At 36.9% G+C, this 24,919-nt stretch overlaps 1 protein-coding gene across 1 annotated transcript; it reads right to left on the bottom strand.

The window, feature by feature from the left end:
• Positions 1-1,723: 1,723 nt before the first annotated feature.
• Positions 1,724-21,531, bottom strand: LOC110774787 (fatty acyl-CoA reductase 3-like). Its single transcript, XM_021979374.2, has 10 exons — positions 21,401-21,531; positions 20,925-21,028; positions 16,467-16,663; positions 16,207-16,307; positions 3,483-3,660; positions 3,178-3,339; positions 2,855-2,936; positions 2,470-2,733; positions 2,220-2,344; positions 1,724-1,986 (listed from the first exon to the last, which is right to left on the bottom strand). Exons 1-10 carry the CDS (start codon positions 21,477-21,479, stop codon positions 1,836-1,838), a joined length of 1,443 nt encoding a protein of 480 aa, XP_021835066.1. The 5' UTR covers positions 21,480-21,531; the 3' UTR covers positions 1,724-1,835.
• Positions 21,532-24,919: the final 3,388 nt, after the last annotated feature.

Below are 24,919 nucleotides of genomic sequence, written 5' to 3'. Positions count from 1 at the left end.
TGCTATCGTACGTAATGTCTAGCATATATATAATGAGCCAAGTTGATCGTGCCTCGTTGCACTATTTATTCTACCCCATATGTAGGGTATGATTGGGAAGTCAATATATGTGAATTGAATTAGGATTTATTCGCTCCTAGTGCACAACCCGCATGTTAACAGGCATGTCATGGAATCTCAATGATATATTGAGAAGGAACAATGGTAGTAATTATCACTTGAGTCGTGAATGTTTGATCACAAGTCCTAATGAATCTAAAAGAAGTGTCGTTTGGTTGTTCGTTTATTAAATGACTTTGTTTTTGTGTTTCGAGTTTACCTTGTAATAAAATATTAACAAACGTAAAGTGCAACTAGAACAAGCTTCAAAACTCTTGGAACGTATATACCTTGAGTGTGAACAATGGAGGGGGAGTCTTGCCGGATAACTTGCACTCCTACTAATAATACAAGAAGTTGTTTCATTTTTTTATGCGTTGGAATTCCGTCGGTATGGTCCGACAATTGGATTATTTTTATTATTATTTATTTTGGTGTTTAGTGGGCTCCCAACACCCTTCCTTTAATGGATACTTTCCTTTTAGGCCCGTTCGAAGCTTATTCTAAATTAATCTATGAGTCAAGAGTCATGTCAAGATTCGAGTCGAGTCTTGTCTCCATGATTAATTGTTTATTACATTGCTTTTGCATGTGGATTATTTTATTGTTGAGTGAAACATGTTAGTGCTAGGATTCCATTCTATCTTGTCCGTACTCAGCTTTTGCTGACTTCGTGCTTCATGTATGTTTGGTCATGACCTTCGCCTTAATGACCCTATAATGATCCACCATTGCATTTGCGTTGTTGGGGAGTAGATTTTAAATAACAGGTTTGTAGAGGTAACTTGTCGGAGAAGTTATCTAGGCATGGGGAGATGGTTAAGCGTTGCTCTCTTCTGCATTGTAAATTCTATTATTTTTATTAGTCTAGACTACTTAAACTATTTATTAGTTAATGGATTTTTTAATTAATGTGTTTGGTTTTGGGCCATTATGGCTCCGAAATGTATGGAGGCCATTAACTACTATTTATTGTTTTGAATGTTAGTTATATTTCCGCTGCGTAATTCTGGTACTAGGTTTAACCGTTATCACGGTGGCAGTAATACTTTAGTAGTTCCTTTAATTTAAGTTGGAAAAGGGTTTTATAAAGGCAAGAAATTATTAGGGTGTTACAGCGCCGACCAACAACTAGGTATCACAAAAAACTACCCATTACTGTGACGAATACAGGGGAAAACATATAGTATGATGGGGTAGTAAGGGCTTTATAACCAGGCTACAAAATTGTCTCGTCGAAGCAGGCCTTGCTTGGCAAGGGATTCTGCAACTAGGTTTGAGGATCTGCCTTTGTGGACAATCTTGATATTGAGTCCAGACTTGCAGGAGGATCTGATGGAGTTGGGTTGGAAGACCAAGTTCCATGGTGCGCCTACAAAGAGTTATTGTATGTGATAGAGTTATGTTATATCTTAGCTATATGATATAAGATAGAAGTCTATATGACTTATGAAACCAACAAAGAGTAGGATATTTAGCTTGTAACATAAATAAAGGCGTATGCCCACAAATAACACAACACAAAAACATAATTTCCCCTAAATAATATTGTATGATATCATGTTCCAATAAGGTCGTTCATCATAACTATACATGAGTATGGTGCTTTAATTTTATTTAGGCATACAAGGATATTAGCTATTTAGCTGGCCATTATTATAATACAATCGCAAGAGTTTAAAGATAATATTATTGATTGTACATTGTAGCCGAAGCTAGAAAAAGGCCAGAAAGCATTAAAACAGGTATTTGACCGTTGCTGGAATGTGATTGTTGAGAAGATAATCTTCCCAATTAATGCACTTTGGATCAAAGTTGAAAACCTCTTCACCTTCGCCATTTTTGCACAATGTTGTCCTTAGCTTCTCAGTGTTCTCGTCATCAAAGCTGCAATGTAGGTTAGTTAATATATTAATGTACGATTCATTTCATTGTGTGGCTCTCCAGAACCAGGAGTTACATTCTTATTTTACTTGTTTCCGTTGTATAAAGGTTTTAAATACCCTTATATGTAGCTTAACTTTTTATTTGTTGTGTTTGAAAACTTTTTCAATTAATGTATATGTTTGAGCCGATTTATATAAAAAAAACACTAAGCTAAGGTTGATATATATACTTACATGCCGGCAAATGACGTATATGGCTTGAAAGTTTTCCAAATTTTATATGTAACTTTTATCTGCAAAAGTTTATCTTGAATGAGCCTGTAATAATGGCATGATGCTTTATCCACTAATTTTAAAATCTGCAGTAAAATAGGCAAAAAAAAAAAGTTAGAGTTACAAAGGCTTGATGACCAACCTTTGACCAAGAGATCGAGTAAAATAAATACCTAACATTGAATTTAATTTGTGAGGAAGAACAAATTACCATGAACACAATGATAAATAGAAGAAAAAGGATTTGAGAATGAAGTCGTCTCTTCACCAAAATGGCCTTACTAATCTTCACCAACATTCCTTGACCATCAATCCAAGGGTTGTTGGAAAAGTATTGATAATTGATGTCAAGTAGTTTACGAAAAGGTAAAGGGTTTCTCAAAGAAGATCCCACATGATAAATTTTTAAACAATGTTTATTCGCATTTGCCATCATTGCCATAACTATCGAATTTACCACCATATCAGTCGGAATCTGCAATTAATCAATAAACTCTATCAATTCAATTTCTATTACGCAACAGAGAAATTATAGGTATGATGTTTTCAAATATTCTCTTTCTGAAAGAATATAAGATGAGTTAATTTTAACTTACCAAATCAAAGATAGTGTTATCATCACCGTAGGTAAAACGAACAAGTCCTTTGCCATATACAATAGAAACAGTAGCTACACTTCTGTCACCATCCGATAAACCAGTACATATAGAAAAGAGAACATAAATTCTAATACTACAGAAAAACAAAAACCGAAAAAACCATAATTTTGAAATGGTGGAAGAAGTGGGAAGATGACCGTGAGTTTGGAGTTACTCTGGAATTGTTCACAAATTTTAAAGTTTAAGGTTGTAATTGGCAAAGAGACAACTTTATTAGGTTGTATTTTGCAAATTTTCCAATATGATATAAGAAAGCTTACCCAACACCTTCAACCCATCCGGGAAAGGGTTCTTTGTAAGTACTGCTAATCATGGTAGGGCGAATAATGACCACTGATAAATTTTCTTTGTACTCCCAAATAAGTTTCTCACCCATTGCTTTTGTAAATACGTAAGTATTAGGCCATCCGTACAATTCCGCCCTGTACAGTGATTAATCAAAGTCAAAAAAACATACCAAGACTTTTATCATGAACAATCCATTAAGACTTTAAAGGGTAAACTGCATGAACATATATATGAATAAATAAATAAATAAATAAATAAACTTTTACAGATCGAGTACCTTTTTTGGCCCAAACGTCTCATGGTATCACGAATTTCTTTAGTGGAAACTTTCTTGCCTATGAGATGAGTCAAGGTCTTGTCAACCAACTTCTTTTCAATATCAATGTTAAACCCAACTATATCCATCTTTTGGGGTGTTTCTGGAATAAGTCCGACCTTCTCTCCGCAAACATAAGCTGTTGAAACATTAAATTTAGGAAAATATGTGAACAACTACCTTTTAGTTACCGATCTTGTGAAAAATTAACTTATACGTGTTGAGAGTGATGGATAACTCAGTTGGTTAGAGCTTTCATCCATGTTCTAAGTGATCGTGAGATCGATTCTCATCCCCGCCCTTGTGGCTCATTTGCACCAAAAAAAAACTTATATGTATTACTTTGTTTTTTGTTAACAATTGTCTTAAATTTTGTTTTGTGTTTGGAACACCATTAGACGTTTTCTCATTTTAAACTTGAGATATATCATTCGTTTTTTTAATCATTTAATTTTAATTGATTCAAAACTCATTTTTCTCATATTTCTATTAGCATTTCATAAAGATTAATATTTCAAAACAACTCGTTTGATCCTACCGATAATTTAGAAATTCACAAATATTTTATAATTCGTTTGATTTTTCATAAAATTTTGAAAACACGATCTTTATGAAATCCTTACACATAGAGTAGGAGAATAATATTTTAATCATTTTAAACAGATTAATAAACGAAATAGATATCACTTGTAGAAAATTCTCAAGTGCTTTGACCCAAGTGCTTGGGTTTTAGAGAAACCCCAAAGCACTTGATTGAACCTAATTTTTTTTAAGTAAGTGTTTGGGGTTCTCTATTCACCCAAGCACAAGATTACAAATTTTGCAAGTGTTTGGAATTTTGTGGAGATAATTAGGAAGCATTTAAAGCATTTAAAGGCATTGATTGTATTTAAGTTAGTTTGCTTGTAACGTTTGCTCATTGATGTTTCTTACTGACGGTTTCTTGTTGTATCGGCTTAGCACATTGAAGCCTTCTAATGTACTCCGTACTATTTATACTCTTGGTTAATGAGAATAAGGAAAACACAAATTAAGCCTTTACATCAAACTTTACATGGTATCGGAGCAACTAAAGCAACGTACTACGAGTGCTTAAACCTATGGCCGGTGAAGATGAAGAACCGCCACCGCCACCCCTCAAAATTGAACCAAATTCCCCTTTTTTTTAGGATCACAAGATCGTCCCGGTGATTTCATTACCCCAACCCGACTTCGCGGGGAAAATTATGATGATTGGGCCGGAGATATACAAACCGCGTTGGAGGCACGATGGAATTTCGGGTTCTTAGATGGCACCATAACCGAACCAGTTCCTCCTTGTACACAATCAGATTGCGTAACTATTCATGCAATGTTAGTTTCATGGATTATGAATACCATCGATCCCGAGGTAAAATGCACTCTTTCTAAATACAGGGATGCAAAACGTCTTTGGGATACTCTTAAATCACGATTTGCATTGGTTAATGACCCTAGAATTCAACAATTAAAATCTTCTATTGCTAAATGTGAACAAACAAAATCCATGTCTGTAGCTACATATTTTGGACAGTTAACTTCTTTTTGGGAAGAATTACATAATCATGAGCCTATAATTGATTGTACATGTTGTTCTTCGTATTCGGCGGGACGTCAGCATGAACAACGACGTGAGAATGGAATGCTCCATGAGTTTTTAATGGGTCTTTATTCTGAATATTATGCGCAACTTCGCACTAATATATTGTCACAGGATCCATTACCAAGTCTTGATAGGGCTTACCAGTTGGTAATTCAAGATGAACGTGTCCGTCTCGCTAAACCAGTCCATGATGATAAGCTGCCTGATGCAATGGCATTTGCTCTTCGTTCGGGGGCTGGCAGAGGAAGAGGCAAAGTGGATAAAGTTGATAAGTCTCATCTTGTTTGTTCTCATTGCAAGAAAAATGGCCATGAGGCCTCACATTGTTTTGAAATTATTGGTTATCCGGAGTGGTTGCCAGACCAAGCAAAGGTGGAAGGTGGAGGTTTGGGCCGTAGCAAACCACCACAGTCAGGTGGGAGAGGATCACGTGGGTCGGCTCGAGCCAATGCTGCTACTGCCTCGTCAATTAGTGCAGCTACTGGGCCTGTTAGCACTGCCTCCTCTTCCCAACTCTTTTCTTCTGATCAATGGAAGGCTCTTGCTGGCCTATTTGGTAATATAAAAATTCCGGATGATCGCTTGAATGGTAAGTTTGATGATAAACTATGGATAATTGACACAGACGCATCTCACCATGTAACGGGTGATTCTACTTGGTTATTTGATATGCAAGAAATTTTTTGTCATGTAGACCTTCCTAACGGTGAAAGCGTTGTGGAAACACATGAGGGATCATTTCATTTATCGGACCACATTACTCTTAACATGTTCTATATGTACCACAATTGTGTTGCAATTTAATTTCGGTATCACAATTAAATGATGATTTGCAGTGTAATGTCCAATTTAACTCTTATATGTGTGCTATACAGGACCAAACGAGGGAGCTGATTGGAACGGGTGTTAGGCGGGATGGACTTTACTACTTCAAGGTGGCCGATTTGGTACAACATATTTCGGTGAATACGGAAGCATCTACAATGGAATTATGGCACAAACGAATGCGACATCCGTCTGAAAAAGTAATGAAGTTACTTCCTCCTGTTAGAAACTCTAAGGGTAGTTTGAATAAAGCTTGTGAAGTTTGTTTTCGTGCTAAACAGTCTAGAGAGAAATTTCCTTTAAGTGACAGTAAGGCAACTAGAATTTTTGAGAAAATACATTGTGATTTGTGGGGCCCTTACAAGCATGTTTCCTCTTGTGGAGCTCGTTATTTCTTGACTTTGGTGGATGATTATTCCCGTGCTGTTTGGGTTTATTTACTAGTTGATAAAACTGAGGTTTTTCGAATGTTTATGTCTTTTGTTGCAATGGTTGAAAGGCAATTCTCTCAGAAGATTAAGGTTGTTTAAAGTGATAATGGCACCAAATTTAATTGCTTACTTGAATATTTCTCTGCAACTGGTATTTTGTTTCAAACTTCTTGTGTAGGAACACCACAACAAAATGGGAGGGTTGAGCGAAAACACAAACACATTTTGAATGTAGGGAGGGCTTTGAGGTTTCAAGCCAATTTGCCAATTTATTTTTGGGGAGAGGGTATTCTTACTGCTGCTCATTTAATAAATCGAACCTCATCTCCTTTGTTAAACAATAAAACTCCCTATGAGATTCTTTTTGGAAATCCTCCTTCCTATAATGCCATTCGTACTTTTGGTTGTCTTTGCTTTGCGCATAATCAAAAGTCCAAGGGCGACAAATTTGCTAGTCGAAGTAGAAAATGTGTTTTTCTGGGATATCCGTTTGGAAAGAAGGGATGGAAACTCTTTGATCTTAATACAAAGGATTTTTTTTGTTTCTCGTGATGTGAAATTTTTTGAAGACGTTTTTCCTTTTGTTGATACGGAAGCGACAAATATTACACCGGAAAATATTGTGCCTAACATTTATGTTGGAGTAGATTCTGATTTTTGATGACTAAAATGCTGAAGAAATTGAGACGCAACACACCGCACCTTCAATCACTTCACAACAAGCCCAAATAAATTCACCCTTGCTCCCCTCACCTACTGACCCATCAACTGACTTCTTGCCATATTCTCTTTCTTCAAGCCCAGATTTGGAGGCCCATATGGAGAAACCTACTCCCACTACTTCACATATCCCAATTTCATCTACCTATTTCGAGCAGCCTGTTGCATCTGAGCCCACTGCGATGGGTCGTGGTATGAGAGAAAAATTCCCATCAGTTTTGTTACGAGATTTTGTGACACATACAATGGTTGCCAAAAGTCCATCTCCCTCCACTTCGTCTCCACGGCATAACTCATGTACTCCTTACCCTATAGCACATTATATAAATTGTGACACTTTTTTTGTAAATTACCGAAAATTTCTTGCAGCTATCACTTCTGGTAAGGAGCCCCGGACATTTAAGGAGGCCATGAAGGATGTTGGATGGAAAGAGTCTATGCAGGAGGAGATACGAGCATTGGAGGATAACGGTACTTGGACACTAGAATATCTTCCTCCCGAAAAACGTGCCTTAGGTAGTCAGTGGGTGTACAGGATTAAATATTTTTCAAGTGGAGACATTGAACGCCTTAAATCCAGATTAGTGGTTTTTGGAAATCATCAGGAAGCTGGCATTGATTATACAGAGACATTTGTTCCAGTTGCAAAAATGACTACTGTTCGTGCTTTTCTTGCTATTGCAGCATCCAAAAATTGGGAACTTCATCAAATGGATGTTCACAATGCTTTCTTGCACGGAGATCTTGAGGAAGAGGTGTACATGAAACTTCCTCCAGGTTTCGAGTGCTCTGATCCAAATATGGTGTGTCGTTTGCGCAAGTCATTGTACGGGTTAAAACAGGCACCGAGGTGTTGGTTTGCTAAACTGGTCACATCTTTAAAAGGATATGGTTTCCTACAATCTTACTCTGATTATTCTTTATTTACTTATACTAGAGGAAGTGTGCAGCTTAATGTGCTTGTGTATGTTGACGATCTTATTATCTCTGGGAACGACTCTGTTGCTATACGAGTTTTCAAAGAATATCTCAGTGATTGTTTCAAAATGAAAGATCTTGGCTATCTGAAATATTTTCTCGATATTGAGGTAGCTCGTAGTTCTTCTGGTTTATTTTTATGCCAACGAAAATATACACTCGATATTATCTCTGAAGCAGGACTATTAGGGGCAAAGCCATCTGGTTTCCCTATTGAGCAAAATCACAAACTCGGCCTAGCAAATGGAAAGTTGATCTATGATCCGAAATCATATCGCCGCCTTGTGGGCTGTTAGGTTATGATACATATGACAATTCATAAATCATGCGGAAAAACCATAAAGCCAGGAAAATATATTATTTACACATAATCATTTAGCATAGTTTAGATGCATACTCTTTGTTGCGTGCCCTCCCTAGCTGCGCCCGAACCGAACAAGAACAAGTCTTTAGGACTCCAAGTGTCGTCCCTCCGTAGATAGTCCACAGCACGTCCGGATCCGCCTTAAGATTGACCAACTAGAATCGCCCTTAAGGTACTTAGAATTTTCGGCACTTTATAGGCAATTGTATGACTGAATTTTGCTCTCAAAAACTCACTTTGAATACTTGAATTCTCGATGTAAATATGTGACCCTAGGCACCTATTTATAGAGTTATGGAAAAGGATTTGGAATCCTATTAGGATACTAATTTATTTAATTATAATCCTACTAGGACTCTAATTAAATAAACTAAATCTTTTAGGATTAGATTTAATCATATGACAAATCCCGGTAGCTTTAGGATTCGAGTAGCACACAAACACACACGCACGCACAGCAGCCCACGAGGGGCGCCATGCGCGCGCGCGCAGCCCGCGAGCTCGCAGCCCACTGCCGCAAGCCCACACGCTGCCGTAGCCTTGGCGCGCGCTGGGCCTGCCTTGCGGTGGGCCTGGCGCAGCCTTGGCTGGTGCGTTTGTGGCGCGCTGGCTTGCTGGGCGATGGCCCGGCTTCGTATTGGGCCTTCGTCTGGCAGGCCTCGTCCGATGCTAATTCGTACGATACGCTTCCGATTAATTTCCCGATTCCGGAATTCATTTCCGATACGAACAATATTCAATATTTCCGATTCCGGAATCAATTTCCGTTTCGAACAAATATTTAATATTTCCGTTTCCGGAATTATTTTCCGATTCCGATAATATTTCCGATTCTGACAATATTTCCGTTTCCGGCAATATTTCCGATTCCGGCAATATTTCCGATTCCGGCAATATTTTCCGATACGTACCATGTTTCCGTTTCCGGCAACATCTACGACTTGGATAATATTTATATTTCCGATACGATCCATATTTCCGTTTCCGGCAATATCATCGTTTCCGGAGTATTCATTTCTTGCCTATGACGATCTCAGCTCCCACTGAAACCAAGATCCGTCGATTCCGAATATCCATAGATGGAGTATTTAATGCCATTAAATACTTGATCCGTTTACGTACTATTTGTGTGACCCTACGGGTTCAGTCAAGAGTAAGCTGTGGATTAATATCATTAATTCCACTTGAACTGAAGCGGCCTCTAGCTAGGCATTCAGCTCACTTGATCTCACTGAATTATTAACTTGTTAATTAATACTGAACCGCATTTATTAGACTTAACATTGAATGCATACTTGGACCAAGGGCATTATTTCCTTCATGGGCCACCTCATCTACTTGGCGGTCACTCGTCCGGATCTTTCCTATTCGGTGAATATTCTATCTCAGTTCATGCAAGTGCCTCGTGTTGAGCATTGGGAGGCAGCCTTAAGAGTTGTACGTTACTTAAAAGGCACACCTGGTCAAGGAATTCTCTTGCAAGCCGATAATGATCTGTCTTTACAAGGTTGGTGTGACTCTGATTGAGCAGCACGCCCCATTACTCGTAGGTCTTTGACAGGATGGCTTGTTTTTTTAGGCAATTCTCCTATTTCATGGAAGACAAAGAAGCAACATACCGTGTCTCGATCTTCTGCAGAGGCAGAATACCGATCTATGGCAGCCATTACTTGCGAACTTAAGTGGTTAAAAGGGTTGCTATTGAGCATGGGTGTTCATCATCCCAAGGCGATTAAACTTTTTTGTGACAGTCAATCTGCTCTTCACATTGCTAACAACCCAGTTTTTCATGAACGAACAAAACACATAGAGGTCGATTGTCATTTTGTCCGTGATGCTATAACGGATGGTTTGATCGCTCCGTCGTATGTTCCCACATCGACACAATTGGCAGATATTTTACAAAGGCTCTTGGGCAAAAACAGTTTGATTTTCTTCTTTCCAAGTTGGGCATTTTAGATCCCCATGTCCAACTTGAGGGGGGTGTGGAGATAATTAGGAAGCATTTAAAGCATTTAAAGGCATTGATTGTATTTAAGTTAGTTTGCTTGTAACGTTTGCTCATTGATGTTTCTTACTGACGTTTTCTTGTTGTAACGGCTTAGCACATTGAAGCCTTCTAATGTACTCCGTACTATTTATACTCTTGGTTAATGAGAATAAGGAAAACACAAATTAAGCCTTTACATCAAACTTTACAGATTTACTATCCACCCGAAGCACTTTGACCTCCCTTTTCACTAGACCTGATCAAGATGAGCCAGCCCCGTCGACCCGACCCGGCCCGCCCAAAATTTTTGCGGGTTTGGGCAGAATTTTCCGGCCCAGAATCCGGGCCCGGCCCGAAAATTTTATTTTTTTGGGCGGGTTTGGGAAACACAAAAAATACACTTCCGGTCCGAAAATGGCCCGAAAAGCCCGGTAGGCCCGACCCGAAAATAACAGGTTTGGGCACAAAATTTTGGCCCGGCCCGACATAACGGGCTGATTTTTTACGCTCAAGCCCGGCCCGCCATTTGATCAGGTCTACTTTTTACTTCTTCGCTTAGGTTAATTTAATTGGAATTTGATAAAATTCCCTCTCATACCAAATTTTATTCCTCTTTTTTTTCTTCTTGTTGCTTCCTCTGCTTGCATCATTCTCGATTGCTTCTCTGCTTGCTCCCCCAACACCACCGTTTCTTTCCCAATACCGCTCACCTCAAAAGCATCACCGCGTCGTGGTTTCCATATCCCTCCACCCGCGTTTTCCCCCTACGCGACTCTCCTGTGTTTCTAGAAGATGACTCGCCTACTGCTGGAAGCTCCACTCCTGCGCTAACTCGCCTCATCTCCTGCCGTTCACCACTCCCATCACACAGCTCGTTGCCGATCGACATCCCTCTTCTCACTGCCGCCCACCACCACCTTGCTCGTCTCCGCCATAGTACTCGTTCCCGGCTTCTGTTTTCCCTATCTCGTCGGCCTCCCTATCTAGCTAGCCAATGTTTCTCTTCTTTACTCAAGGTTAGTTTATAATTTTTTCTGGTTCCTATTTTGTTTGCAGTCTTAAAATATAATTTTACTTTTATTAGTTGAGCATTATGAGTTGAGTATGCAGAAAATTTAGGTTAATTTCCAGTGTTGTATGAATTTTACAAATTAGGGCTATGATATTTGTGGTTTTTGAGTAACCCTAGTGCAATTGTAGAAGTACAACAGAGGTTAACGTGCGCATTTTCTTTAGCATCTCGCTTGTTCTTCACTCTCTTTTCTCTCGTGTTCAATTGTGTGTATTAATGTTCAAATGGGTTTATTACCCAAATGTTCAACATCATTACGAATTTAGGAAGAACATGTTATCTTCATTGATTTGATCTATGGTAAATGGGTTTTTGATTTTTGATTTTTCTTATGTATATTTGTTGATTAATTTTGTGTTTATTGAAATGGGTTATTCTATTAGCTTTTTCATAATTATCCTCGTGGTATTTGCCGATTAAGCAATTTTCTGATGTTTGACTGGTGTTACAGGCACATATAAAATACGTTCAAAGGGAACTGCTGATAATTCAAAAGATAATGCATACTCAGATCACAAGAGTAAACGGGATGACATTGAAGTAGATTGATGCAATATTGGACCTAACATCGCAGTTTAACTACAAAGTCATTCTGGTGAACTATAATGTATTATGTACCTAGATTTTTTACAAGGCTTTGGAAATATATTTCATTTTGTTCTTAGTTATTTGATCTGCATGTATCTTTGATTCTTAATGATCGATTTTCAGTTATCGACTATATGCAAACACCTTTGATCTTGTTCTCAGTCACTTGATCTCTATATCTTTGATTCTTAATATTCGATTTTTATTTTTTCAACTATATACATACACCTTTGATGTTGTTGTTGGTCATTTGATCTTTGTATGTTCGATTTTCGGTTTACGACTATATACACTACAACTTTGATCTTGTTCTTGGTTACGTTATTTGATTTCAGCTTATTCGACTCGTCTTCGATTATATACATCGTTGCTCTTAATGATGGAAAGAACAAGCTTTTATTGATTTTGTGAATCTTTAATGATCTGACTTGCAGTAGCTTAAGACATCTCGATTATTACACTATTTGAACATTATTTTAATAAGAATTTCTTCCATTAGCTTAAGCTAAATAGGTAATTAATCTCAATTCTCAACTGTAAAATAATCTCCTTTTTGGAAATATCAAGTGTTTGCCATATAGTAGTACATTTGGTCAGCAGAATACGAGGAGCAAGTTGGGTCTTGTGATGCTAAAATTAAGATTATTTGGAAAGAATATACAAAGGTAGATGAACAAACCAGAAAGGGGTTTTAGGAGGAGACCAAGGTAAAACATTGGATAAGGACTTGATTAGTACTGCTATTGTTTTTTGGTTCAATAACTGTCGTGCTCTGTGAATATGTATCACTGAGCCTCTTCATCTTAGATATCTGCGCAATGTACACTCCCATCTGCTTCCTTAGGACTAGCATGATTCATAATTTGTTTCAGAAAAAATCTGGAATTCAACTGCTGACAAAAAGGGGTAGGTCGAAAATCGAGCTTCGAAAGCTTATTATCTGATGATGGTTGCTTGTATTTGGACTAAGAATTCTAACAAATGGGGTTGGTTATATAAAAGGGTAAATGAAGTTAAGAAGCACGTTTCTAAAACTGTTAAACAGACAGAATGTGGTAGAGTGTAGGATTATGTTGCCGCCTTTTTTGTTATGTTTTTTCTTGGAAGGTTATATGTGCTGGTATTTGGTATATACTCTTTGATCAATCAGCAAGGCCATCAGTTTCTTTTGTAAAATATGTTGTTGCAAATAATACATCTGAAATAATATGTTCACTCTACCTCGCCCTGCCTCCCTCTTCCCAACAACATTAGGTTGCCCTTTATTATGAAGAAAACCTGTTGAAATGAAAGGTGTAGGAAGGAGAGTAATTGGACAAGATCTAAGAAACCTACAACTATGAGATGGCTGGCAAGTAATTCGCCTATGATGGTGAGAAGACCTTGTTTACTGCCGGTTCCCTCCCAAGAAACAAGTTGGAATTCACTGTTGTGCTCCAGTACTTGTTACTTCTCAGGGCATGTTTGGATTGAGTGTAATGGATTATTGGGGTAATAAAAGTCAAACCATCTTAATAAAAAGGCAATGAAGGTGAATTGAGGTGGTTGCAAGGAGGGTGGTGTGGTGGTATTGTGATGAGAAGTTGTGGTAGTGGTGTTGTTGTGAGGAGAAGGGAGGAAGGGGGAAGTTATTACCCCCCAAATGAGGGTAATAATAACCCTAGTGGGATGGTGGGTAACTATTCCCCCCATAATGAGGGTATTTGTTCTCCCATTCATCTTATTTTCTTCTTGCCAACACTAGTTTATTATCTTTGCCCCCACTTTATCCTCTCATCATCACCTTCAATTACCTTATATTTTTTAATTTGACTTTTATTATCCCTTTAATGCATTACCTTCAATCCAAGCATGCCCTCAGTGCTCATAATTTGTTAGAGTGCTGATAGTAGTACTGCAAAATATTTTCTAATTGTAGGGCTGATGGTAAGAGCAGCCGTAGAGGGGAGGGAAGTCCTAATGAGAATGAAAATAAGAGAAGAAACCGTGTGTCTTAAAGTAAGACTTTTAAAGGGGATATCAGCTATGCAACAAATTAAATTCCCGATGAAGGCAATTAGTGATGCTCTCCGTGGTAAAGACTCTGAGGAATTCCTTGATGTTGTCCCCGTCTTGAACATAATACTGAGGCAACATGCTGCAAATCAGTAAGTTCAAATTTCTTATGTTTTTTTTCCCATGTTATTTTAACTCTTGAATATACTAATAGTATTGTTCTATGTTGTTACGTAGAGGGTGTTTTCTGATGAGGCAATCATTTTTTCATGACGATAATAAGTATCCTAATATTAAGTATATTAAACATGTAAAGGTTTTTAGCTTCATTAGTTGAGAATTGGGAGCGAACACAACCATTATATTCAAAATATGACCTATAACGATCAAACAAGGCTTAAATGTGCATAACTTGACCAAAGTAGATGAAAATGAGTTTTATAAACATAATAATAAGTATATTAAACATCTAAAAGGTTTATAATGCCTATTTTTGTTCATTAGTTGAGAGTTGGAAGCGAAAACGACTATTTAAGTCAAGATATGACATGTAACGATCAAACGAGCCCTAAATGTGCATAACTTGACCAAAGTAGACGAGAATGAGTATTGGAAACCTTATACTAAGTATATTAAACATGCAAAGGTTTTGGAATACCTACTTTGGTTCATTAGTTGAGAGCAAAAACGGCCATTAAAGTCATATAACATTCAAACGATCCTTATATGTGCATAACTTGACCAAACTAGGTGAGAGTGAGTCTCAGAAACATAAAACCGAGTATATTAAAAATGTAAAGGTTGTAGAATGGTTATTTAGTTTCATTAGTTAAGAGTTCGGAACGAAAACAACCAATATATATAGTCAAAATATAACGTATATCGATCAAACGAGCCTTAAATTTGCATAACTTGACAAAACTAGGAGAGAGTGAGTCTTATAAACATAAAACCAAGGGGTCATTTGGTTGGGGAATTTGGAATGGGTTGAAATGGAGTTAGAATTCATTCCATCTATTTTCGTCGTTTGGTTGGCCTTTTTGGAATGGAATTTCTTACCTAGGGGGTTCTTTCTCCCTCCTATACCCCCGGAATCCCATACCCACCTCCTCTCCCCCCCCCCCCCAAGATTCAAAATTCATTACACCCAACTTTCTAACCCTAACTCGCAAAAGAGGGAAGAGAGAGAAGGGTGTAGCCGCCCATCATTACCGGCGACCTACTATTAGACGACCCTCGATCCGGCGACCATCACCAGTGACTGTCACATATTCTCTGGTGGGTTAATTCACGGTTTAACGAACGTGTGGAATTTAAAAACTCCTTCTGCCGCCCCGCTCCTATTCTTTTTCTCTCTTTTCTTTCTTCCTCTTTTAAAACCCTAACTTTTTAGGGGCTACTATCAACCATTAGGTTGATGGTAAGCCCATTTTTTCTCGTTTTTTCTTGCCTTTGATTCCATGTTCGTAATAAAAAAAAAACTTCATTATTTCCTTATTGGAGAGTTTTTTACCCATTTATTGGGTTATATGTACCTATTTATTGGGTTTTATCTCTCTCCTTGTGAGAGTTTGGGTCAATGTTAAAGTTGATTTATTGATGAAGATTTGTGCGGTGTTACAACATATGTCATTCCTACGTCTACGATCAATTGGATTGAATTTAATTCAATATCAAAGCTACAACAGATCGAAAGACCCCCTCGTTTAAGGCTGTATCAAACAACGATGTGAAATAGGGTATTCATCATTGTCAGATCTAATCTACAACGATCGTGATTTTGCCGGATTATAATTTCGTTTGATCTAAATTGTTTTGTATTTGTTTGTTTTGATTTCTATTTAGATGTCATATGACTATTTTATTAATGAACTAATTTTTACCTTAAAAAAAAAGTTTAACAAAGCGAATAATTTTATTTTTTTAAAATTATGCTTAAAAGATACTCATAGACCTCCTAGCTAGTAGTCCCAAGTGAAATGCTAATGGCGAAAATCAATGTTTTGTTCAATTAATTTAACCAATTAAAAGTACAATCTATAATAAACGTAACCATTCTGGAGAAGTATATTGAAATTTAATATTAAGATCTTTAACTAACCAGTTGAAACATCGACAATAATTTGCAAATTGGGGCATGTTTGGGCGAAGTGAATGATATTTTTAGCTCCAAAAGTGTTGATTCCCAAAGCCACATCATACCTATATCATAACCCAACAAATTAAAGGTCGTAGGAAATAAAACAAAGTTGTACAGAGTAATCTACAAAAACAAGTAAAATCCCAAAGTGTAATACGGAATAATAATAATAATAATAAGAATAAAAGAAAGTTTATAAATTTCAAAATTTATTTTATTACCTCTCCTCAAATCTTGTAGTTGCGGCTGCATGAATGATAACATCGATATCCTTATTAATATTGCTATTATCACCCCTTAAACTCAAATTAATTAATGACGTGTCCCCAGTAATTGGAGCCACTTTTTCAGAAATGAAGGAATCAAATTTCGCACCATATCTTTCTCTTAGTACTTTAAACAATTCCTTCCCTGTGATCTACAATCAAATTGCATAAATTTATTAATTGACAGTATAATTTAAACCGTAAAATGTGGGTAGCAATCTATACTACAGAGTAATCCATTACTCCATCCAAAACACTCTAATAATTAAAAAATAAATCTAAAATAAAATTCATCCAAAATCAAACACTAATCTAAAATAAATTTCAATCCTAAATCGAACATTATATTAATCCAATATTAGAGCTCCACGTAGGAAATCTAATGGTTTCGGCCAATAAAAAAATAAGATTTTGAAATTACTTTCGAATTAAAAAAGTGGAGTGTCGTGTAGATATTTTTATTAATTAATTATTAATATTACATATATACAATTTCATCAAAAATCAAACACTCTAATAATTAAAAAATAAATCTAAAATGAAATTCAATCAAAAATCACAAATTAACTAATTTAATCTAATATATAAAATATAGCAGTTGGTATATATAGGAAATTTTTTTAACTTAACAATTTAATAGAATCTGTGCATCGCACGAGCTAAAATATAGTTTAATATATAAATAATATAGTAGTGGGTACATAGAGGAGTTTTATTTAACTTAAAATTTTAACAGAATTCGTGCATCACATGGCCTAAAATCTAGTACATTAAATAGTAAACCATAGTTCAATAGATTAACCTATTTTATAAATGATAACGATAAATAAAGCATAAACTAAAACTACGACATGTTCTAATAATTTAAGCCTCCTCTTCTTTCTCTCTGTAACTTTCCTCCTATCCAAGGAAACCCACAAAACCAAAACCTTAGCGTCGCCGCCACAAGCTCGCCGGTGGTATTCGCCTTAACGGCCGCCGACGAGCTTGTGCGCTGCTTGTTTTGTAGTTTATCTGTTTCTTTAGCCTAGTAAGGGTAGTTTCTCTCGGTTGAGGGGTTGAAAGAGGAACCAAGCTCTGCTTCCTCCTCCTCTTAGTTCGTTCTCTTCTCGCCACGGATTGTGGTGTTTAGTTGTCGGGAGGTATTAGATCGGGACGAGTTCACCGCCGCGCCTCTTCCAGCTCCGCCCTAGGCGCCGACGCCACGTTTGTCGGTAAAGGTTAGTTTATGGTTAGGGTTTTAGTTTGGAATTGGAAACTCTAATTGGGTACCCGTTCATTGGTTTTGATTTTTGAGTTTGTTTTCTGAGTTTTTGGCTTTCCATATCCCAAGTTTCTAATTGTTGTCGTCTTGTGGTGTCGGACCACCCCGATCTGGATGGTAAAGGTTTGTGCCGCTGTCTTGTAGTGTCGAAACACCCCGACCTTGACGGTAATGAAGGAAATATGTCCTTCACCCAAGGTGCATTAAGTCTAATACCAAGGTTCAGATTAATTGCGAACAATTAATTCAGTGAGATCAAGTGATCGGAACAGCTAGCTGGAGCAATTCTTCCGATCAGTGAGTTCTAATGAATATTAAGCTCACAACTTAATCTTTACTGAACCTACAAGGTCACACCAATGGCATGTAACAGATCACCGGATTAAATGAATCGGAAATTCATTTAATAGCTTTTCGGGAATTAGTTTTGGAAAACGTATTATGCGATACGACCTTGCATCGGAATCGTATATCGTATCGCGAATATTCGTAAGCTGGGCGAAACGAATAATCGTATCGTACGACGGTGATTCGTCGTATGCGATACGATAAATAATAGCCGTAAGGTATTAGTCACGAATACGAGGAGCATCGGAGCTGTCGGCCCGTCGAGCCAAGCGCGCAAGGCCCAACGAGCCAGCGAGCTCGCGAGCAAGGCGAGCAGGCCAGCCCGCGTTGTGGCACGAGCGCGCAACAGCAACAGCATCGCAGCAGCGAGCGAGCAAGGCCCATGGCCCAACTGCTCGGCTGCGCGCGCTATGGGCTTCGGCCTGCAGCGTGTGGCTGGGCGCGGGTTGAGGCGTGTGTATTGATGTGGCCGGTCAAGGCCATTTGGTTTTTGGCCGGTTACATCATTAATATAATTAGGCTAATTATATTTTACACACACACCAATTGCTACATCAGTTTTCCAGAAACCCTAAACCTAATTCTAATATTACGTTCTTCAGTTTTCTCTCTGTGAAAACTGTTCATCCCGAAAAGTAAAGACTCTTGAGTGATTGTCTAAGCTACGATTATCAAGACGGATCTGAACGTGTCGGTGAACCAAGTAGAGGAACGATGAGTGGAGTTCTTTGTTCATGTTCGTTGATACATTACTCGGGAAAACACGCTTCGAATGTAAGTTTGCTTAATCTGTGCTTTATACATGTTTCCTGGCTTTGGGGATTGTTCCGCACATGTTATGTATGTTTAACTGTACCCCTACATGTAAAGGTAAAGGTTAGTTAAGGTTATCCATTTTGGGATTTTGATCTTGCCTAGCTCGTGTGTTTGGCTGTGTGTTGTTGTTTATTAGTTGTTCTAAGTATGATTTCCTTTAATATAATGTTTTGGGTAACGTAGTTTTATTTTGGTTTCTTCTCATTGTTGGTAGTTATCACCCTTATGGGATTGTTGTGATGGAAGTTCCTTTGTGCTTTCTGGTTTTAATTGGAAAACCTATTTGGATTTTTTCAATTTGGAGTTGGCGTGAGCACCATGTGTGTGCTTGTAGTTTGCGCTTGTTAGTCAACATTGGGGAAATATTGAGTGTTATTCATTTCCTCCGTCATGAAGTAGTTTCTGATAGTTGTGAAGTATGTGTGTGGGGGGAAGTAATCTCCTTTGGAAGTATGCTTGGTGATTGGTGTGTAAGGTGTTCGAATAGGGATGGAGTTTTAGTTAATAGGAAGATTCAATGTCTTTGGGGTTGGAGTGTTCTTGAGTTGGGGTTGTGGAGATTAAACTTTGTTAATCTTCTTTTTAGGTTAGCGTTGAGAGTTAATCTTAGTGCTTTCAAAATCAATTATCTGAGTGTTGCTCCCTTTTTTTGGGATTTTATAGCATGCTAAACGAGTCTATTCTAGACGTATGTGTGCAATGCACAAGATCTGGCCACCTACCCCATAACATTGGTTTTTGTCCGCTCTTTCCCTTTTCCCCTAAGTTTTACAGGTTTTCAAAGGGGCATCCTAGTGGTTGTCAGGCCAACATCAATGTCATCTCCGACAAAGAAGTCTTGGCACAATTGTTCAAAGTACATTGTGTAAACAAGGTTGCATCAACAATCAAGGGATAAATCGAGAAGAATTTGCCGCCCTTTCAAAGTTTATGTATTTCATTAATGTTATTATAATAGATGTAATGGTCTTTAAAGACCTTAGTGTTTGTTTTTCTTTTTTGGTGTTAGCACCCGGTTCACCCTTAGTACTAATCCGGATTCGGGGCGAGTTTTGGGTGGATAGGTTCCACATGCAGTCCCCTCCCAATTGTTGTTGCGGGGGATCGAACACGGGTCCTCCCTACCAAGTTCAGCCCCTATCACCACTAAACCAACAGACAATTGGTAGACCTTAGTGTTTTTTTTTTTTGGTGTTAGCATCCGGTTCACCCTTAGGGCTAATCCGGATTCGGGGCGAGTTTTAGGTGGTTAGGTTCCAGTCCCCTCCCAATTGTTGTTGCGGGGGATCGAACACGGGTTCTCCATACCAAGTTCAGCCCCAATCACCACTGAACCAACAAACAATTGGTAAACCTTAGTGTTTGTAATAGTGTGTAAAACTTTAAATTATGTATGTTAAGCTTATGTAAAAAAAAAAAAAAAAAACCCGATAAATAAAGCAGTGCATAGGACATAAAGCGTTGAATTTTGATTAGAGCATGTGGGCAAATCAACAAATTATTTCTCCTTCCCGCCCTATTTCCACTTCTTTTTCTCTTTTTTCCATCTCCGTTCATCTAACTTTCATCTACATTCTTATCAATAAAATATTTCCGGCGACCTTATTATTGCTTTAAAAGTATACTCCCTCCGTCCCGGAATACTTGACCTGTTTTCCTTATCGGGTCGTCCCTTAATACTTGACCTGTTTCTAAAAATGAAAATAACAATATTATATTATTTCTCACTCCACCCCTATTAACCCACCTACCCCCTACTCCATACAAAAAATAATTAAAAATTCAACCCCTACTCTCCCCCAACCCCACCCCTTTACACATTTCCAACTAACTACATTAAAATAATACCCCACTATCAACTACTACCTATTAAATTAAATAAGTCAATTCAAGTCCCTTAAACTCTGTGCCGATCAAACCGGGTCAAGTATTCCGGGACGGAGGGAGTACCGTTTAACGAATTACTCTTTACGTAGTACGGATACCTCGGAATGAAGTCTTTCAAGTGCTGAGTTGTGATCCTTGGCTCTTATAAGAAGATACAATTTCTTCACATTTGGTTGAACGCGAAGTATCTTCTCCACGATCACTGCAAATTTTTGCCAATCAAAATTCAAAACCATTAAGAAACAATACTCCAACTACTAATTAAGTTGTTTCGAACAATTATATATTTTCCCATTACAGTAAAATGTAAAAATTAAAACTTAATTAGCTTCCATGCATCCAGCTTTAAAAAATATTACCCCATGCAATTAACAAAAACGTACACCATATTGATAAAAGACACGACTCTAAACTACCTATTCTACAAGTACATACGTAGGAGAGAAAGATGAAACTAAAACACCATATCAAAAGACGACTCTAAATGTATAAAGATAGGATATATGGAAACTAAACAATCAAATATATTTAGACTTGAATTGGTGAGAGAAATTAAGATGAGGTTAGTAGTGACCTTTTGCAAGGAAGCCAGTTGCGCCTGTAATTAAAATAGTTTTGTTGAAAAGAAACTCAATTCCGTTTCTATCTTCCATTGATTTGTGCACCAATAAGCTCAAAGGAGGGTACGGACTACTACTCTTTGCCTTTTTTGGGATTACAGTTATTTAATTTGTTGTGATGATCGATCATTTGTGCTCGTCAATTAAGGTGCTATTATATAGAAGTCGTACTACATGTTTAACGTGTAATTATTGTATTTGATTTTTCATGTTATCCTGCTTGTTAGCCTTGTTGCAATCGGCAGTGGTGCGTACGACAAAACAAATTCACAAATCTATTACTATATACTAAAAGAGACACCAGGAATGACACATGTCAATTCCTGGTGTAATTTTTTCCCGCCAAAAACTATTTCCTAAAAAAATATATTTACTTTATTCTATTTTTATTTTCTCTCCCTTTGTATAAATGTTTATAAATAGAAAAAATTATAGGAATATTAAATATGATATTATTAGACAATTTTGGTAATATTTAGTCAGATAGTCATTTCAATAATTAAAAACATTCTTACTCAATATTTTGTTCATATTAAACATATCAAATATTTACTTTGGTCAAATCATCATATTAAACATATAAAATATATAATACGTAATAGAGCGAAAATTGTATATTATATGATAAAATGAGTATGTTCGAGATTTATTAATTACGCAAAAGATTTAAGGGATAAATATTTCTGTTAAAAAAGATGGTCAATTAATAATTTTCAAATAACCGTGCGTGCACGGGACCTAATCTAGTTATATATATACTCATCTGTCTCTTTTTGTTTTTTACCTTTGACTTTTTACACGTTTATTAACGACTAATAATGCGCATTGAGATTCCTATTATATATAAAGGAGGCATATTTGCTGAATTATTAGAGCGCCACCTAGGATTACTATTGGTTTCGGCCAATGAAAAATAAGATTTCTAATTTATTTTTGAATTAAAAAAATTGAGTGTCATGTAGATAATTAATTAGGTGCCGCGTAGATATTTTAATTAATTAATTATTAATATACAACTCCATACAAAATCAAACACTCTAATAATTAAAAAATATATCTAAATTAAAATTCATCCAATTAAAATCAAACACTAATCTAAAATAAAATTCAATCCAAAATAAAACACGAATCCAATATTAGAGCGCCATGTAGAAAATCTAATGGTTTCGGCCAATGAAAAATAATATTCCGGAATTATTTTTGAATTAAAAAAAGTCGAGTGTCACGTAGATAAATAATTAGGTGACACATAGATATGTTTATTAATCTATTACTATATATTTAAAAGCGTCTACAAAAAAAATAGTGACACGTGGCGCTCTGCTTATGGATCGTTCGCTCCATGTAATCTTCATATACATTAAAAAAAATGTCAAACATGGGTTGCATAAGGTTTGAACCCCCTGACCTCAAGTTTAAACAATAAATTTTTTACCACTAAGCTATTACCACTAAGTTATTACATGTTTCATGTTATCATTGCAAACAAAAAGTATTTAAGCAAATGAGAATGTTATTAATGTAGTAATTCGGGGCATCGCCCTGGCCCAAAAACTAGTGAATAAAATATAAGAGAAAGTGAGTGCAAAGTTGTAAATGTTGTGGGGTAAGAGGGGTAAGATAGTAAATTTTCATATCCATAAATAGAGTAAAACAAAGTGTAAAAAATATTATGAAACAGACTTAAACGAAAAGTATAAAAATCATTTTGAAACGGAGGTACTCCCTTTGTCCATTTTTGTTCTTTACATATTCCATTAAGGGTGTCCCGTTTTCTTCTTTACACTGAGAATCTTTTCGCTTATATTATCACATAAGTGCCTTAACATTATGTCAAAAATTGTGCCAAAGGATTACGTTAACCAATTAAATTCATTGGGGCATTTAATTTCTCACAATTTTCCAAGCATTAAATATTTCATATTTTCTCAATGCTAGATTTTTTATAAAAGTGAAAACATTATAATTAAATGTAATATGCATTGTTTAAATTAAAAAAAATTCTGAAATTTCAATCCACATTACTTAGTCATTAAATCGTGTGCACAATACCAAACGTAAAGAACAAAAATGGACAAAGAGAGTAGCATTTAACAACATCCAACAACTGGTATCCTAAGTCTTAATCGTTGGAAGTTTTAGTTGGAAAACCCAAGGAAAAGATGGGAAAATGTGAATAGTAAATTTGTCCCATAGTGGTAGACTTCCTCATTTTCTCCTTGTTTATATATTAGGTTGTTGGTGCAATACTTCTTTGAGAAAGTTGAAGAGTAGTCTTGGTGGACACACACGCATGCACATGTTGGGTTTCGGGACTTGGGAATGCGATGGGTGGGGTGGGTTCTGGGCATAGCTATTCTTTCGGTTACCCAACCGGTTTATGAGGTTCACCTATTTTAACGCAGAATCGTCTTCTAGGAAAATGAGATTCCACGACGCTTTCTGGTACCCAACCGGTTTGATTAAGTTTTTGTTATGGGCAGGAGCGGATCTTTGTTATATCTGGGGTGGCCTGGCCCCCCGGCCGAAAAATTTTGTAGTGTATTTTTAGTTACGACCCCCTAAAATTTGTGTATAATTGTATAATTACATAGTATATTGCTTACTTTTTTTTCTACCGGTCCCCCTCATAAAACCGTTCAAGGTCTGTCACTGGTTATGGGAATTTGTTTCTGAGTACGGCCACTTCTATTTTACTGCACAAAATCGTCTTTTTGGATAGTGAGATTCTGTGACGCTTTCGGGTACCCAACCGGTTTGATTAAATTTTTGTTATGAAAATTTGTTTCTGAGGATGACCGTTTATACTTTATTGCATTGAGAGATAACGCGAAATCGTCATTTAGGAAGGACAATGCGATTTCATGACGCAACAAATTTTCAATTCACACACATTAACCGGATAAGTTGTTCTAATTTTATGAATGTCGCAATACTAATTGCAAGGAGTTGTCACTCACGTACTATCATTAGAAAGCAAGGTGTTAATTCGTAGTCAGTACCATTTATAACTTTTGTCAGTTTGTGTGCTGATTTTATGTACGGAGTATAATGTGGTGTGTACGGAGTATAAAGTCAGTTTGTGTGGTTACATAAGTTGGTGGGAAACTTACCTTGTGACTTATAGGTCACAGGGTCGATCCCCATCAACTGCGAAATGTACAAATCGGTTTTGATCTGAACATATTGGTTCCTTAAGGATCGATTCTGATGTAGACAAGATCTTTGCAGATTTGAATATGATCTGGACATGATCTTTGCAGATCAATTCTGATCTGAACATAATCTATACAGAGTCGATATCTAGACAAGTTATAATTTGGACATATTGGTTCTGATCTGGACATAATCTGTACAAATTGGTTTTGATCTGAACATATTGGTTCTGTAAGGGTCGGTTCTGATGTAGACAAGATATTTGCAGATTTGAACATGATCTGGACATGATCTGTACAGATCAGTTATGATCTGAA

This window comes from Spinacia oleracea, chromosome 4 (assembly GCF_020520425.1).
Source record: "Spinacia oleracea cultivar Varoflay chromosome 4, BTI_SOV_V1, whole genome shotgun sequence".
Taxonomy (NCBI): domain Eukaryota; kingdom Viridiplantae; phylum Streptophyta; class Magnoliopsida; order Caryophyllales; family Amaranthaceae; genus Spinacia; species Spinacia oleracea.
The sequence above is the reverse complement of the archived record's forward strand: the minus strand, read 5'-3'. Positions and strand labels throughout refer to the sequence as shown.

Coding starts and splice junctions, on each gene's coding strand:
- LOC110774787 (XM_021979374.2), bottom strand. CDS start 21,479: ATGGAAGATAGAAACGGAATTGAGTTTCTTTTCAACAAAACTATTTTA. Junction 3,661..16,206: donor TATTGTCGATGTTTCAACTG/GTTAGTTAAAGA, acceptor ATGTTTCAACAG/CTTATGTTTGCGGAGAGAAG. Junction 2,345..2,469: donor TATTTATCATTGTGTTCATG/GTAATTTGTTCT, acceptor ATTTTACTGCAG/ATTTTAAAATTAGTGGATAA.